Consider the following 18,267-nt stretch of genomic DNA (forward strand, 5'->3'; position numbering starts at 1 on the left):
CAATGGCAAAAGTCCCGTCCTTAGCCTTGTGGAGCCTCGGTTAGGGAAGGTGAGCCCATGGTGCTTATGGTCTAGGCATGAAAATATGTTGTTGGATATTGGTGATAGAGCCACAATAAACATCACTATAGGATTCATGTAGGATGCTAGGAAGAGAACCAAGTAGCCTCTACAACATTTATAAGATCTAGCAAGCTTTTGCCACATCGTGGATTTGCACAAGGTAGATCACTCAATACTAGCAACATTCCATAGTTTTCGGTACAGTTGCTACCTTACTTGCATCACATCTTACTTGCATCACATCTTATTCTTGACATTTACGCAATGTATGATGCTTGCATTAGACGCATACCAATGGTTAGGGATGGAGGAGCGCTGTAGGTGTGACGGGATGAGATAGGGAAGGCCTAGGGCACCCACTTATGATGGTGACGTGGGGAGACACCGTCCCTTGTGTGGAAGGCCTTGGAGGGGGGGCTCAAGCAAAACTGGCTCTCGTTTTATTTAAAAAAGCACACCCACCCCAAACTCATCCACTCGCGTTCCTATCGAGGGGCACCTGTTCTAGGACACTAGGCCCGAGATATGTCCAAGCGACTAGGCCAAAGCTGTGGACGAGGGGGCAGTGAAGCAAAAGCTAGGGTGTGATGAAGATGTTTTTGTTCGTGGGAGGGGGCAGTGAAGCAAAAGTGGCTTGTGATAGTTGCGTAAACTGATTAAGGTAACTGCGGGGGGAAGGTCGGAGGAACGTGGGTCACGTGACGGGGTTGTCAACGATAGAGAGTTATTACTCACAAAAACACAAGGTAACAACACCACACAAAAAAAAACCGAGCATCACCCTGCTCGTCGTTCGCCATCGCCACACTCCCATCCCTCCCCTTCCATTTCTCACATTCCCGATGAACAGCACGCGAAGGGGACGACTTCCGCGGGAGGCGTATCGGATTGCGCTTGGATTGCACTTCTCCTCAAGCATCCAACACCAGCATCAGCACCTCTCGCAGGAGTAGCAGAGCCTCCTGATGCTGGAGCACATACACAGTCAGTCGTGTCTTCACGAGCCCTATTTGCGGCTCTCGGAGATGCAGCATACCGTAGGGAATCCTGTGAGTGTCAATACATCGGTGGAGCGCCGGAAATCTGCGTGGTGCGAATGATATTGAAGGCAATCTGCGTGGTGCGAATGATATGGAAGGCAGGTTACTCGTGGAACAGCTTTAGCAACGAAGAGGAGATGGAGCTTGCGAGGAGCAGCGGTTCTTCAAGTCAGTAGGCCGCTTGTGACGATGCTCGCAGCATGTGTTTAGTCTCCTTCTCTGGCTTTTGCTTTCTCCTCCCAATGGCTTGTCGCCATTCCTCCTCGATTGCGTATCTCGTTTTCTGATTTTCAGCATGGAGGAGCCTCTTCTCGGCTCCCGAAAGAGGCCTTACCTGCAGTTCAACCCTGCTCTTTTCCAAATTCCCGAAGAAGCTCCAGCCGAGGAGAGTCCTGCTACCTCCTTGCTCCCTTCGAGTCCTTCAAGCATCAAAGAACGGCTTATCTTTGGATCCCCAGAACCAAGTCCTAGATCTCAGCTTGTGTGGATAGACTATGGTTCGTCTTCCGAGCAATCCGAGGATCAGTCTCATATCTCTGCGGATGAGCAAATTGTTTGTAGTAGTTGTGGCAGCGCCCTTGGGGAATCGACTGATTTTTCTCAATTCAGAGAGGCGGATGCCAGGCCTTTTGATGATTCTTTCCTCGACAGTCGGAGTATTGGATCGTATAGGCCTGGACACAGGTTCTCGCCGATCTTAACAAGACTGGACCTTGATGGTAGGGGTGCTTCAGCGGGACTCAGCAGTCCAAGATCCCGATCCTTGTTATCCTCAATTCTTTCTCCAAGGTTACTAGAAGAGGGAAAAGGAGTTTCCGATGGCACCGTCAAAGCAGTCCAAAGGGAACAGGGCGGAGAGACAGAAAAGCAGTTTCACGCCATCGCGGTAACGCCAGAGCTTGGCACCAAGAGCATCAAAAGCACCGAGTGCCATCCTTGTAAAAAGAAACAACTGCATAGGTCAAGAACGGCTCCTGCGATGACGGCCATGGCCGAGAAACCACAAGTTGGCGTTCATTTAAGCACGCCGTCCCCCTTGCGTTCATCAACGTCAGTCGTTTCCCAGGCATTTATTGGGCTTATGTTGTATCTTGCAGTGGGAGTCATCATTTATATCTGGAAGGAGAACGAGTTTTCTGGTTCAACCACGCATGGTTTTATCGATGCACTATATTTTTGCATTGTTACAATGTGTACGATTGGCTACGGTGATATCACACCCGTCACACCTCTGGCAAAACTGTTTTCTTGTGCTTTCGTGCTGGTAGGCTTCGGCTTCATTGATATTCTCTTAAGTGGAATGGTGAGCTACGTACTCGACAAACAGGAGGCACTCCTTCTAAGTGCAGCTGCTGCAGAACACCATGAGAATGCTAAAAATTACCTGGTAGATATCAAGAAAGGCAGGATGCGAATCCGTTCTAAAGTTGCGCTCGCCTTTGGAGTTGTCATATTGTGCATAGGAGTGGGGACCTTGGTGATGCATTTTTTAGAAAGTTTGGGGTGGCTTGATTCGTTCTACCTATCCTGCATGTCTGTGACAACAGTAGGGTATGGAGATCATGCGTTCAAAACCATGTCAGGGCGTTTATTTGCCTCAATATGGCTTCTAGTGAGCACACTTGCAGTTGCCCGGTCCTTCCTTTATCTTGCAGAAGCACGTATCGATAAGCGCCATCGCTTGATTGCAAAATGGATGTTAGAGAAAGAGATGACGGTTGGAGATTTGGTAGCAGCTGATCTGGACAATGATGGCTGCGTGAGGTATGTGACTTTGCTTGTAAGCTTTCATTTATCATGTATTTTATCTGCATGATTTATCCGTTTGAACCTATGCATATCTAGTCTCTCTTTGTTGACGGACCAAACAAGGAATCTAAAATGGAGCAACGCTTGTACTCTTGTGACACAACCTCCTGGCTTTGAGGTTGTTGGCTCTGAAAACAAGGTATGCCGGCTGAGAAAATCCTTTTATGGTTTGAAGCAGGCACCCAAGGCATGGTATGCTAAAATTCATGCACACTTACTGTCCCTTGGTTTTCAGAATAGCCCCACAGAGCCCACTCTTTATGTCCTTGGGAGTAGATCTGATTTTTTAGTGCTGATTTTATATGTGGATGACATGCTGATCACGGGCCCTGATACTTAGCATATTGCAGCTTCAAGGCTGATTTGCAGCAAGCTTTTGAAATGTCAGACATGGGACAACTGCACTATTATTTGGGCATTCAGCTTGCTCATGTTGAGGGGGGTATTGTGATGTCACAGTCCAAGTATATTGGACAGCTCCTTGATCGTTTTCAGTTTGAGGATTGCAAGCCAATCTCTACTCCAGTGGATCCTGGCTTCAAATTTTCAGCTCATGATGGGAGCCCACCATGTGATATCACTCTTTACCAGCAGGCTGTTGGATGTCTCATTTACTTATGCCACACCAGATCTGACTTACAATATGCAGTATCCCATATTAGCAAGTTCATGCACATGCCCAATTCAAAGCATTGGCAGGCAGTGAAGAGAGTCTTCAGATATCTCAGAGACACTCAGGATTTAGCCCTCTTCTATGGTGATTAGGGTTTACTTACCATGCATGCTTACAGGGAGAGTGACAACCAAAAGTTGCCACATCCAGCTGTGAGACTGAGTACAGGGTAGCCTTCACCGCTACAGTAGAGAGTATCTGGCTTCGACAGTTACTTACAGATCTTGGTATTCGCTAGACATCCTCCACTATGGTCTACACTGAGAGCCAGAGTGCCTTGGCCATTGCGCGTAATCCAGTGTTTCATGTGCGTACCAAGCACATTGAAGTTCACTATCATTATGTTCGAGAGCAGGTCAGCAGGAGACATAGAGTTGTCCTACCTTCCCACAGAGGACAACATAGCATATATGTTTACAAATGCACTTCCTCGTCCCAAGTTCGAAGTCTTTCGACAGGCCTTACACTTGGTTCCCTTTGTTACATCATCTGGCATATCTTGTACATTCATAGATGGCTATATTCCTTTGGATGAACATGTGCCATCATGACCAGAAAATACCAGGTATTCTGAGACGTTTTCAGAATACTTCAGCCCATACCATGGAGGGAGGTTTATAGGCCATCTTCTCCCAGTCGTATTAATGCCCTCTGGGCCTTGGTATGTACCATGTAGCTTTAGTTATTGGCACTTAGGTCACCTAGTACTTTTAGTGTCTTATGACACCTAGTACTTTTAGTGACTATGAATGTACTTAGGTCACCTAGTACATTCATAGATGGCTATATTCCTTTGGATGAACATGTGCCACCATGACCAGAAAATACCAGGTATTCTGAGACGTTTCCAGAATACTTCAGCCCATACCATGGAGGGGGGTTTATAGGCCATCTTCTCCCAGTCGTATTAATGCCCTCTGGGCCTTGGTATGTACCATGTAGCTTTAGTTATTGGCACTTAGGTCACCTAGTACTTTTAGTGTCTTATGACACCTAGTACTAGTGGTACCACTAGGACACTAGGTCCTAGGGTTCTCTTTTATAGTACCTTATACTTTCATTTTCATTCTAGTTGATGTGATGGCTTCCATCTCTTGCTCCACTCTTTTGCATCCTTTTGCTTCCGTGAGCCTACACTAGGAAATGGGAAAAACCTCCCTATATGCTAAAATAAGGTGGCTGACTTTAGTATACGTGGCTCATGAATCTGGATCTAATGGAACTGCTTCTCCTCCATGTTTTGGTAAGGTGGGGTGATGATCCAGGAAGAAGCTCAATGCAATGATCCTCTGGTCGTACTGGTTGTAGGGACGGAGTGAATCTTGTCGTGAGAAGAATATCTTGGTCTTGCTATAGTAATATTTCGTGCAGGGGGTTTTGACTCGAGCCCTATGAATTGCTGAAATCAAAGGTTGCGGTGGAGTATCCCTGAGCCAAGAAATGAACTTGGACCCATAGCCTGGGATTTTAATATCTAAGCATTGGTTCTGGTAATCAAGTCGAACCTTAAGTTGGTGCCACCATCGTGCTTCCAAAATGATATCCGCTTTAACCGGCCTTCAGTTTCCACTTAGAAACAACTTGAGAAATAACTGGGTGGAGGCTAGAGTGCCCCTGCTCAATGAAACCAAATACAAGACACCACATTGGCCCCAAACACCTGGCGCCCCTTTTGGTATTTGTTTGTTTCTTTTGAAATGTGAAAAGCTTTACAACAAGGGCTCACCCTTGAACCGTTCATCTTTCAACTCTTCTGTCAATTGTTTTCTTCATATGAAGAGTATGCTCCATCGTCGGACTTGTCTTTCTTGGGCTTGCCTTTGTAGGCTTACGCTTATCTTTTCTTTGCTTCTGTCTTGAGCTATAAGGGCTTTGTGATGGGTTCCATCATGTTTCTTCTCCCTAGCTTCTTGCTGCAGAGGCAATGGGCCAGCTCGTGTAACATCACTGGCATGACCCTCTGCACTGCAATCATCGTAGTCATGAAAGTATCGTAGCTCCTCGAAAGCACAATAGCCTAGCCATCCTAGTCGAACTCGTCCTTTGACCAACTGTTGCTAGCTGATCCCTCACCACCTTAATCTTAGCGATGTGATCCTGTACTGAATCTACCTCATTCATGCTCATGTCATAGAGCTCCGTCTCAAGGTCTAGCGTCCTCGCGTCCTTGTTGAGATCATACATGTCCCTCAAAGTGGTCCAGGCCTCGAAGGAAGTGTCCGCCGTTTGTATGTGAGGAAGCACCCGCATCTTCCATGGTGCGCACAATGATAGCCAAGGCCTCCGCATCACGGATCTACCAGGCTCTCACTAACACCGCATCAGTCGGTATAGTCCCTGCCGGTGCAGTGGTTGTGGTTGGAGTCACCGTGGGTTGAGGCATTAACTCTCTGCCCGTCGTAATCTCCAAGGACTCCCTCAACACTAAGTGGCTCCGGACTTTTCTCTTTCACAATGCGTAATTAGTCCCATCCAACTTGCTTGTGTCCCCAAAATTAGGAATAGCAAATCTTTGGGCCATGAAAATGAACTAATGAACTGAGAAGAGATAGAGTAAGGATGTCGTACACCTGTTTGAACTTGGGCCTCCCTCCTTCTCGCAAGGGCACAATCCTTTAGACGTCGAAGTAGATTCCCCTGAGCCTTGAATCAAGGTCGTCCTTCGGCAAGGTCCTTGTCTTCAAGCTCCGCTTCTCGTGAACTTCCGATCAGGGCTCTGATACCATGTTAGAATTGAACCAAATAGAGGGTATCCTGCAGCGAAGACTGAACAGAGCATCCCAGGAATTCACGCAAGTGTTTACCTACGTAATTCAATACTTCTTTACTTGATTGTACTCAACAAACATATGTGTGTGCAAGCCAGTAAGTAGGCGATGCTCCATGAGAGATATAGAGATATATTTCCGTCCTCAATGGACACAAAACAAAAGAGTCCAGAGTCCCACCAAACCGTGGTTCTGTCCTCACCAAAAGTTGTCCTACTACCTCCTTGGCACTTCTAGATTCCTGATCCTGCGTGCTCCTCGTCGAGATATTATAGACCTAGTCACCATGCCTAATCCTGCACCTTGCCGCCCTAACTGTCAGCCTAGGTGTGCAGCACCTACTAAGGTATATCTGCAGGTCTTCAGCCTCCAATTGATCTCCTGGATGTAGGCCCCCAATGGTGCTGTCTGCTGCTCTAATCTGATGGATGACTTGCTGCTTTGGTGGATGTTTTGTGAGCCCACATGGCTCTCCTTATATAGGTCTGGAAGCCCCCCAAATAGACCGACCCAGTAGGGGCAAAATGGCCAACTAAACAGTCCCCTACTAGCCGACTTTTTGGTCAGTAAAACCGCCCCAGGTGGGGGCACATATCTTGAGGTATAGCCTGCCCTGCCTGACCACGTGGCAAACAGCCACCGGCCAAGGCTCTGCAGCCTCTACTCTGAACTGTTCTAGGGCCTACATCTGGCCCAAAGCCACTCCACCTATCTGCTGTACACTTCTCACCTTCAACCCGCCTCTGTTCTGGCCATTGCCAAGCCCTGGAACCACTCCAACAGCTCCATATAGCCTGCCCCTTTGATCCATACAGTTCCATACATATGTGGCAGGCTCCCTCCACACTGACAGGAAGGGTGAGTACTTATCTCTATTTTTTTTTAAATTTTTTAGCAGCCCAGGGTATCATAAAATCAATGCATAGTGCCATACAATGGACTTGCAGAGCGGAAAAAACGAACAATAATGGAAATGGGCAGATGCATGCTTAAGGAGAAGTCTTTGCCTAATAAATTCTGGTTGGATGCTGTCATGTGTGCCAACTATGTGCTCAATCGAGCACCCACTCAAGCATTGAAGACCATGACCCCTTATGAAGCATGGACAAGCTGCAAGCCTATAATTTCATCAACCTGAGGCATAACTCGATCATAAGGCCATCAAATGCATTATCATTGGCTACATCTCATAGAGCAAAGGATACAGGTTGTGTCAGCCTAGCACAGGCAAGGTGATTGTCAGTAGAGACAGCTGGGTTGTAAAAACAGCCATCAGTTTAAGCCTTTGATGCATTTAATTCTATACCGTCCTTCACAGATTCCATTGAAACTTTGTAGGGTACACCTCCACATGCTTCTAGCAGTTCACAGCCTCCTTTGGAGCCACTTGATGATCATGCCATTGATCAGGTAGTTGATGAGGGGCAGGCTGTCATAATACAGAGTTCAAGGTAGCTCTTGGATATTCTATGGGACAGCAAGCAAGCTGAGCCCTTGGCTGCCCGCACCAACGGTGCAAAAAAACAAATGCAGGGCAATTCACTTCATGTTTGCTTTGATTGCTACTACTTGTAATGAGGAACCTCTGTGTCATGAGGATACATTTGATTGCAAATAATGGATGGATGCCATGAAAGCTGAACTTGATTCCATTCATGCAACTGACACATGGGAGTTGTGTGACTTGCCAACAGGCAAGCGTGCCCAAGATACATTTGTTTTTGCGATGCCTTGGATTTTAGAACAGTCCTACAGGGGCCGCTCTTTATGTCCAGAAGAGTGAATCATAATTTTTTATTTTGATTCTATATGTGGATGACATGCATAATTGTCACTGGACTAGACACTAAGAAAATTGCAGATTTCAAGGCAGATTTGCAGAAATCATTTGCAATGGTGTTGTAGATTTGGGGGAACCAGGAATCAACGATTCATGTTTGTAGAGAGATTGTTTATTGCATGGTTGGATCGACTGACATATTGCATTGGCAGGCTGTGAAGTGAGTCTCCCGTCACTTGAGGGCCACACAGCATGGGACTGTTCTATAGTAATCAGTCTTAACCGTTCTATAGTAATCAGTCTTAACCGTTCTATAGTAATCAGTCTTAACTAGATTCGCATGCATTCACGCCTAGTGATTGGGCCGGTTGTTACGACATGAGGTTCTCTCATAGTGGCAATAATCTCGAGCTTGGCTCTTCTTGGTTCAGCAAGAACCAGCCTACAGTTGCTACTTCCACTTATGAAGCTAAGTACAGGGCAGCCTTCACAGCTACAGTATAGTGTGTTTGGCTCTGTATGTTACTCTTAGATATTCATGCCAGCCAAAACATTTCTATGATCATCTATATTGACAGCCAGAACATTCATGCCAGCCAAAACATTTCTATGATCATCTATATTAACAGCCAGAGTGCTTTAGCCATTGTGCGTGATCCATGTTTCATGCACGTACGAAGCACATTGAGGTGCACTATCATTATGTTCAAGAGCGCCTGTTAGTTGGAGATTTTCAGTTGTCCTACATTCCCACGGAGGATAACTTAGCAGATCTCTTCACAAAGGCTCTACCACGACCCAAGTTTGAGGCTTTTTGACATGCCTTACACTTGGCACCATTTATTACACGATGTTGATCTCCTTGTACCATCATATATTGTATATCCATCTTGGATGAATATGTGCAATATGATATAGTTTCTAGGTATACCTGAGATGTATCTAGGATACTTCAGCCTTACTATGGTTGAGTTGGGACCTATATTGGCCACCACTTGTACTTTCTCATTATCCATTTGCAAGTACTTCGTGTTCCTTTAGCTTGTCAATCTCCTTGCATATTCTACTCCGTTGCTTCCTGCACCTAGCATTCAGGAAGGTAACAATGGTCAAGCACTCCAAAGGCAGCTTTAGTCACCATAGAAGAGCATAATGATTAGCAAAAAGGTGACTTGTCAAAGAGCCCTATCAAAATCTAGTGTTATGGGTGAATTGGAAAAAAGATTCGTGCTAAGTAGGTTCCACCAGCACAAAGTTTACCATATTTGAGAAAGCAACAAATAGGGCCAAAGCTAAACCTCTTCTATATTGATGCAGTGGATTTAAATTGGATCATTCATAGGCAGCGTATTGAGCCCTATATGGAGTAAAATATGTACTTCCAACCTATCTCCATCATTGCCACTCTTGGAAAGTGAAGATAAGAAGCCACATCGTGGCTAGGAAGATACAAGAGGTAGTCACAAGTGCCGATGTGAAACCTCGAGATCAATAGGATTCCTAAGGGAAGATAACAGAGCTAGCTAAAGTGGCAAAATGGAAGGCGTTGGACGGAGGTGTTATCGGTGATTATTGATCCGACGACAGACAGGGTGATTCCATGTATCGAATTGGCAGACACATCAAAGGAGGCTTTGACCATTTTAATCATTGATCGTACAACAGACGGAGTGATTCGTTATATCCAGTTAGTAGACGCAACAAAAGGAGGCTTCGACCACTTTGAAAGACTTGTACGAGATAAATACTACAAAATCAATTGTTTACAATGAAGAAAAAAAGGAGATCTTGTAAGTGGCACTTAGTGAAGGCCAAGGTAATCAAGGACTAGCTTGCAACTATTGGTCAAAAGGTTGATCAATTAGCATTGCTCATTCTCCATATGCTTCCTAAGAGCTTTAGGGTTTTGGTTACCACATTAATACAACAAAATGACCCAAGCCACTCACTTTGGGGAGTTGGGACTAATGCTATGCAAGAAGAGGCAAGGAGAAGAAATACATTGAGAGTAGCAAGGATAAGGCCTTTGTCGCATGAAGAGAAGGGAAGGCAAACAAAATTCCCTTGTGAAGGTGGTGGGCAGCAACTTCTTTTGTTAAACGTGTCCATAAAAAAGATAGATAAATCATTTGACATGTCTATTAGTTGCAAAATAAAGCAAAGGTAGGAATAGGGCTCCATGAGAAGTAGAAATAACTATAAATCAATAAAACAAAACAACTTTGCATATCCAAAAGAAAGTGAAACATGCAAAGCACGAATGCAAGACACTCCAATTCATACTTACTACTATTGTTCAAGGCTTGTGGCTGAAAACACACAAACTATCAAGGAACCTATTAAGGCATTCTGATCTAAGAGTACATTGAGGGGGTGATGATGAAGGTGTACCTACAAAACTTCGGGAGAGAGATTGGAGAGTTACGGTTGCTAGAGAGTTACAGCTACTGGAGCTTACAAAAGTGCCTTGGAACACTTGGGGTTCAAACCTAAGAATTGCTCATTAGGCGTAGTGATCTTGAGACAATTGATTGCTAAATTAGAGTTAACCTTGTTAGAGGGGATCTATGTCGACCAGCCACTTGGATCCCTACACACAAGGGCCAATGTGGAAGTTTACAGAAATAATTGGTAAAGAGTCATATCCATGTGGAGGGTGACATCATAAACACACGGTTCCACAGGTCATGTATGTTACAACACCTACATAAGAGGGCCAAAAGCATATTCAAACCACTGAGTCGTGGGTTCCTTTCTAAGTTTCCAAGGTTTGTCCCTTCATATGTGATATCTCCCGAGAGGGGCCTCCTTCTAAGTGGAGCTCTCTTTATCTAGAACCCTCCCCCATACCCAATGCCTGCCACGTGGATCCTATGTAAAGTGCCAAGTGTCCTTAATGGACATTTCAATAAAGCCCTCTTAGGGGCATTCCATTACAAATTAATGCATATGCCTAGGAATACCCTAGCCCTTTAATCCACATATGCAAGCATTGTCTAGCCCCCTTGGTTTCTTGCCTCACCATAACCAAACTATAGGGTGCCACGATTACTGTTGATGTAACATTCCCTTTCTCTTAAGAATGGTTTACATCCTCGAAGACAAACTTGGGAAACCTCCTTTGGAGATTGCTTACCCGTTCCCTTGTCGAACTCTCTTCAGGTCTATCTTTTCACTTAAGTAGACATTCTTGATTATATTGTATGTCTTGTTCTTTTCTGTTGTCTATCTAAAGTATTTTATGTTCATGTGGTAAAGGTGTAGGACCAATGAGTTCAACTAGGATTTCATTTCCCATAGATTAACATCATCATCTCCTAGCTTCCTTTTAAGCCTACTTCATGGAAAACTAGATGTACTCTACACCCTTCTGGTAAGGCTAATTTGTAAGTAAGTTCTTCAATTCTCCTAAATCTAAAGAATGGTCCACAATACCTTGGATATGGCTTTAGAAGTTTACCCATTTTAGTGTTTTTGAAATTCTAGCAACATAAGATAGACTCTCTCATTTTCTCTAAACTCCAACTTTCTACAGTGCTCTATTTTGATCCTTTCTAATGCTATCTTTAGCTAATTTAAGCAAAATCCATACATCATCATGAATTGATTTAAACCTGTAATTGAATGCGTGGTACTATGCAAATTCTAATATGGTGAAATATTATTCCCAATTACTTTGCCTTTTATTTGAAGCATATCCTCAATGTCTTGATTGACCCTTTCACTTTGACCATCACTCTGTGGATGATCCATAGTGCTCATATTCAAAGTAGTTTCCAACCTCAAATATAGCTCTCAAAAAATGGTTGTTAAATTTGCTATTCCGGTTACTAACAATACTGGTTGGTAGCCCATACAATCTATAGGTATGCTCTACAAATAGCTTTGCTAATTCGGGAGTTTTAACCCTTATGTGATTGGAATAAAATGAGCCATCTTGGTCAACTGATCCATAATTAAGAGTTATGTCCCTCTATGTCTTAGGTAATCCAATAATAAAACCCAGTGAGATACTTTCCCATTTACTAGACGGGATCTCGAAGGGATGTAGGAGACCGTCTGCATGTCTTTTGAATTCTCGAGTGTCTGGCATTGGAACGGTCATGACACTAAAAAAGAATTTGGTGCCTAATGTCATTATTATCCAGGGCACAATACTATATTTTTTCCATTTGAGTCCTTTAACACCAACTTGGGTGTGTCACCGTTTCCATGTGACTCCTCAATGAAGGCTCTTCAATTTGTTGGATCCTTCCTCATGATTTCTTTCCATTTTTAGAAAAGTGATCATCACTACGAATTGAGTACAACTTGTTAACCATTGGCATTTGGCTTAGGGAATCTGACCACGTTAAATTTCCCCTTCCGATATGTCAATTGGATATTAAGCTCTTGCATTATTTCAGCCCCCCTATCTTTTCTTCCTTTAAATGTTGGCTCCACCAAGGTAAGCCATTCTAGAACACAGGTACAATCACCTCTGGCAATATCTGCAACCAAGTAATCCACTTGAGCAATGAGATCCCTATGGCTGACCTACATAGATCTCCATCACCAAGTGCTTTTCCAGATATGCTGGACCACAAGCTCTAATTGATCTCACACCTGAGTAACCCAACAACAACAACATACTCTTTTCATCTGTTGATGTTCCCATCTCCACCGTAAAGGGTTCAATGGGTTTACCCCTTCTGCTCCTAGTATTCTACAGCTGAGCCTTGGAGCAGCCTTCGAAACACTTGTCCCTGTTAGCAGATCACGCTCCTCGAAGCAATCATTAGTGTTCTTGATAGAAGTCACGCAGCAGGCATTGATGGCCTTTGTAACAAGGTTTTCCCTCTCTCTGTGCCAGGAAGGCTTCCACCCTCCATTTTCTCATTGCCTGAGAATGAAATCTGCTCCAAGGACTCCCAGAACCTCCCTGCAATCAATTCGCGGCCAATACAGGGGCTGTTGGACAAATCACATCAAGCAGTTGACCACTTGGATCAATTCGCAGCAAATCTGGGCCTTGTGGAACAATTCACAACAACGTCCTGGCTCCCTAGATAAGTCACAGCAGATCTGGAGCACCTGGGAGGGTAAAAACCCTAATCGCAGTAGGTGGGCCTCTCCTCTGATGGCTGGAACACAAATTGCAGCAAGCTCTCTCTCTCTAGACACTCACATGTGCAAAGGGGTAAGGATTTGTAAGCTGGACCAAATTGCAATTCAGCCTGGGAGATTTGGAGGAGCAGTAGAAGGAATTCACAGCGAAAGAAGAGAGATGGGGAAGGAGAGAAGAAAAACAATGCACCACACTAGGGGCCAGACATAAGGGCTCTCCCCCCCGCCCCCGGAAGGTCCATCCTCATTTGAACAATTGATTCTGGAGGTTGAGGGTCCTCATAGTAGTATTCGTTTTGTACAGCTCCTTCAAGATGTCCCATGCTTCTTTGAAAGTATCCTCCAATTGAATCTATGGAATCACTCCATCTGTTTTCATGCTCATGATCATTAACAGTGCTTCAGCATCCTTTTCCTCCCACTCCCTACCTCATTTGGATCAGCTTGTTTTGTTACCTTTCCATTTGCATCCATAGTGTCTTCGGGCTTCAGATCCTCTCGTCGATCCATAGCTTCTCCTTCCAGATAGGATAGTTATCCCCGACCAGTTTGCCCGCTTCTCCAAAAATTTGAGGTCGGTGCATGTGTAGCCATTGGACTGAAGTTTTTGGAAAATACTCAGCATAGATGCAATTGATATTAGCAATCGCTCACTAAGGCACCCTTGTTTGAATCTTGGTTACCTTCCTTCTTGCAAAGGTACCTATCCTTCAGATGTAGGATTGGAATTCCACAAGCTTGAACTGAGATCTCCTTCTAAAGCTTCTCACCTCCAAGCTCCACGTGTTTGTGAATCTTACTGAGGGCTCTGATACCATGTTGTAGCCTAGGAATCACACCATGCTAAAATCAATTCTCATTCCTTTCCATTTTGCAGTATATACAGATAGATACAGACATTGATCTTGAACAATACACAATAGAGCAGAACAGCAAAACATGTAATATCGATTGCTGATAGAAGAGCGTGCTCGTTCGTCACCATCTGCCAGCTAAGGTACTGCCTAGATGTGCACCCATGACACCTTACAGACCTGTCTTCTACCTCCTCGTGGCACCTTAAATCTTCTGCAAGCCTGCGTGGCTTTAGCACTAACAGGCCTCCTTGCTGCTCTGTAATGCAGCCAATGGTGAGGCTCTGTGTATGCACTGATCCTAGACCTCCCTGCTGCTATCTGCCTCCAATATTGGAGGTACAAAGGACCCTGATTCCAAATACTGAGGTGCCTGAATGAAGGCCAAGGCCCGCAATGGGGCCCTTTATAAGGAAAATGCCTTGTTGTTCTGACCAGATCCACAGACTGGCCAACCACAGAGGAGCTCTTCATGGTCAAATGTCACACAGAGGTGTAACAGATGGTCTCCTATTGGTGAGCCAAATAGTGGAGCCTCAAAACACATGTCGAAGACAAAAGAGTGGTTTGGCCAGAATAAGTTCTGGTTCATGCGTCCTGTGATAGCTATTGGTAGCAAATTTTATATGGACCAGATTTCTGTCAGTCAATTGGATGAAAATAGGATTAGAGTTATCTTTGATGATAATGAGGTAATCAAAGATATGGGCGAGGTAATTGCCCATGGTGTTTCCAAAGGACTTTACAAAATTTGCTGGTACAAGGAGACATAGGCATGCCAAGATTGTGGCATGAAAGGTTTGCGCACATTGGCTGCTCTACGGTGGAGGAGATGCAAAACCCAGGTATGGTAGACGGCTTTGACACCTATCAAGGAAATAAAGAAGTCCACAAAGTTTGTATGGAAGGCCAATAACACTGGGATCCGTTCCTGATAGAGGCCACAACTAAGAGGCGATGACATACTATCTTCGGGCGAGGTCGACAAGGATCCGAGGTGTTCGCCTTCCCATCAGGGAGGACACTGAAGATGGCTCACTCAGATGTCTGTGGCTCATGTCTAGAGGATCATTATTTGTGTGAGGATTCTTCCTTATCTTCGTTGGCGACTTCAGTGGAATGGCTTGGCTTTATTATTTGTCCAAGAAATCTCAAGCTTTTGACAAGCTCAAAGAATGGAAGGCAAAAGTAGGAAATAAGATATGAAAGAGATGGAAGACTTGACTGAGGGGGAGAATTCACGACATTGAGTGAAGTTAATGCATATAGAAAAAAGAAAGGAATCACAACGTCATGGATCTTCAGCAAAATGGAATAGTGTTTTAGATGAATTGAGAAGCTTGAGCATGTTACAAGCAAAGAGTCTTTCAAGGTCCGAGGCGGAGGCTGTTAATATGGCTCATTGCCCTAAAGATTTTGGAATAGTCAGGGGTGACACAAATCCCGAGTGGCAGGTAGCAATATGGGCTAAAATGGAAGTCATTGAGAAATACCACACATGGGATTTGATTCCCAAGAGGAAGGTGATTGGGACCAAGTGGTTCTTGGTCCTACAAGGCAAGTCAGACAAGGTTGGTGGCCAAGGGCTGTGTGAGGTAGGTCTTGACCATGAGGAGATGTTTGTGCTGTATGCTTTTGCATATAGTGCCGTTGTAGAAAATGAAGGCAGGATTGAGTTTTCAAATCCTGATGTAGTGAGACATTGCAAGGCATCTCACACAAACTAAAAAACCAACTAGCCTTTGCCATATATCCAAATTCATTTCTGTATTTGTGGTTCTCGTTTTGTCTATTAATGGTCTAGCTTTGGGCGCCAGAAAATGGTTGTTCACTGATTGTCCTGCAAAATTCATTATCAACTTATGGCTCATATAGTCCATCATGTTATCTGTGGGAACTATGAATGCTTGACATAAATTTTGAAAGGGCTAGGTGGTGCGTCTACTCCATCGAAACAAAGTTTAGAGTTCTTAGGTCTTTTCTAATATGAGGTTTATTTCCTATATTTTGTGGTGCTGTGATGCTTCATTTTATATGTTCTGTGAAGCTCTCGGATACTTCATCCCAGCAACTTATTTTCCTTGTGAATGTCTTGTTTCTTTCAATCACAGCAAGTCGGATTTTGTGCTATATAAACTGAAACAAATGGGAAAGATTGAAGAAAAGGACATTCTAGAGGTATGCAGGCAGTTCAGCAGGTTGGATACTGACAATTCTGGGAAAATTACACTTTCTTGCCTCATTAATCATCATGAAGCCTCAGCTCAAAAAAAGTGAGGTTTTTTCTAGAAGAGTGATTATTTATTTAATGTATCATAAAAGTATCATTTGCAATATGTAAGATAATCTCTCTCTCTCTCTCTCTCTCTCTCTCTCTCTCTCTCTCTGCACGAGCACACCTGTGTTTTTCCACACTAATGTTTGTACGAGATTTTTATGTGTGTTCCTTTGATTTGTGTATATAGGGGTAATAATTTCCCTAGGATCTTGTAAAATGAAAATGAGATGGCATTAACTCAGATTATATCCAATTTTATTTTGTTTCGACTATTGTAAAATGAAATCTTTAGCAGTTGTAGCTTGAATGAATAGATTTAGATGCTCGTTTGGGAGAGAATAAAATGAAATCGTTTAGACCTTACAAGCAGTTGTAGCTTGAATGAAGAGATTTTGGACTACTTGTTGATTAGCCTTCTCCTTTAGTGCTAGCCTTCGTCATGGCTGAGTTTGCCCTTCATGTGCAAAGTGCCGACAAAAACTCAGTACGAAGACTTTGTATAAATGGATGCTCAAGTATGTGTGGGTGTGTGGATTTGTATGTGTATGGTCTACACCCACTGTTGGGCGTTGATGACGTTAGTAGGGATGTCATAGTAGATAGTCCTTGCTATGTGTGATGGAGTTTATGGTTTTCAAATCTTATGAGTGACTATTGTGAGATTGAAATTGCACTATGTTGTGTTTTTAGCGGATGAGTTTGGGAATGTTCGTGGATTCCTGTAGGTATATGTATATAAGTAATAAAACTGTGTGGTATGTAATGGTATGAAACTATTTAAGTTATAGCAAATCATCATTAGAATTGAAGTAAAACGTGTTCTTCGTTTTATCTGGGTTTATTGGCTGACTTGTAGATTATAAGATTTACTGGTTAGCACGTGGAAGATTTGTTAATTAGATCTTGAAACTATGTGGGAATATAGGTCTGTTGTAATTGTTTAAGAGGTGAACCGTAAATCCTTATTTATGTATATAATGCTTTTGTTTTTAAAATGTAAGTAACAATTTCATGGATACAAGAAACCCAAATGACTTGTAAATCCTTATCTATGTATATAATGCTTTTGCTTTAAAATGTACATAACAATTTCATGGATGCAAGAAATCCTAATATTCAAATGTTTTATGGAATTTGATAGCGGCACTACTTTGCAAGGTAGCCGCTACCTTAGCATGTTTATTGGAGCTTGATGATCAATCCATCCTCTGATACTCTCAAGAAGTGGTCCTAGTAGAACTAGATCTTGGTAGGGAATTCTTGGTCCCCTCCCCAAGTTCTTGATGTGTGTAAGTGGAGTAGGTCCAACCGCTGATCTCATCTCATGGGATCTGGAGGGATGGGGAGTCCAAACTATACTTAGAGGGGGGCGGGAGGAAATCCATGCGAATACCTTGATACTAGCCTTTCTTGTCCTCGCTTTGAGCTAGCCGTCTAGATAACTCTAATGCTAGCCTAGACAATCTCCATCTGGGTAAGGCTCATACCTGTGTGGATAAGTCACTGTGTGGAAGATGACATCGATCAGCAATGGTGTCATAGTGAACTCAGCCTGTATGATCTCGTGAGGGATAGATGGCTTACTCTTGATCATCCTTCCTTGATCCCATGATAACCTATAGCCTCTCAAATCTCTACCACTTAGCTGTCATTAGACATGGCTATCGGTCTCACTAGTGTATCAAAGAGCCACCCCTTCGTCGAGGGATCCTAGAAGTGTGCCTAGAAACACCATCTCTCTAGCCAAAGCCAGAGCCCCCTGCCCTTCGAGTCGCCCTCGAAGTGCATGCGTCATCGTGAAGACATGCCACACGAAAATTGCTCCAAGATATGTATACTGATGTACTATCTCCACTGTCTCCTCTCGGTAAGTGAAACTATGCTGCTAAATTATTG

At 43.8% G+C, this 18,267-nt stretch overlaps 1 protein-coding gene across 1 annotated transcript; it reads left to right on the forward strand.

The window, feature by feature from the left end:
* The first annotated feature begins 842 nt into the window (after positions 1-842).
* On the forward strand, positions 843-16,464 carry LOC147901602 (two-pore potassium channel 5-like). The gene is made up of 2 exons (XM_087375029.1): positions 843-2,867; positions 16,205-16,464. The coding sequence occupies exons 1-2, from the start codon at positions 1,399-1,401 to the stop codon at positions 16,368-16,370; spliced, it is 1,635 nt and encodes a 544-aa protein (XP_087231155.1). The 5' UTR covers positions 843-1,398; the 3' UTR covers positions 16,371-16,464.
* The last annotated feature ends 1,803 nt before the right edge of the window (positions 16,465-18,267 follow it).

The sequence above is a fragment of the Dipteris shenzhenensis genome, chromosome 5 (genome assembly GCF_047967505.1).
Source record: "Dipteris shenzhenensis isolate YYH24624 ecotype China chromosome 5, Dip_SZ_1.0, whole genome shotgun sequence".
Taxonomy (NCBI): domain Eukaryota; kingdom Viridiplantae; phylum Streptophyta; class Polypodiopsida; order Gleicheniales; family Dipteridaceae; genus Dipteris; species Dipteris shenzhenensis.

Bases quoted from the DNA above. Each gene is read 5' to 3' on its own strand.
- LOC147901602 (XM_087375029.1), top strand. From the start codon at position 1,399: ATGGAGGAGCCTCTTCTCGGCTCCCGAAAGAGGCCTTACCTGCAGTTC. The intron at 2,868-16,204 runs GTATGTGACTTT...TTTCAATCACAG, and splicing joins GACAATGATGGCTGCGTGAG to CAAGTCGGATTTTGTGCTAT.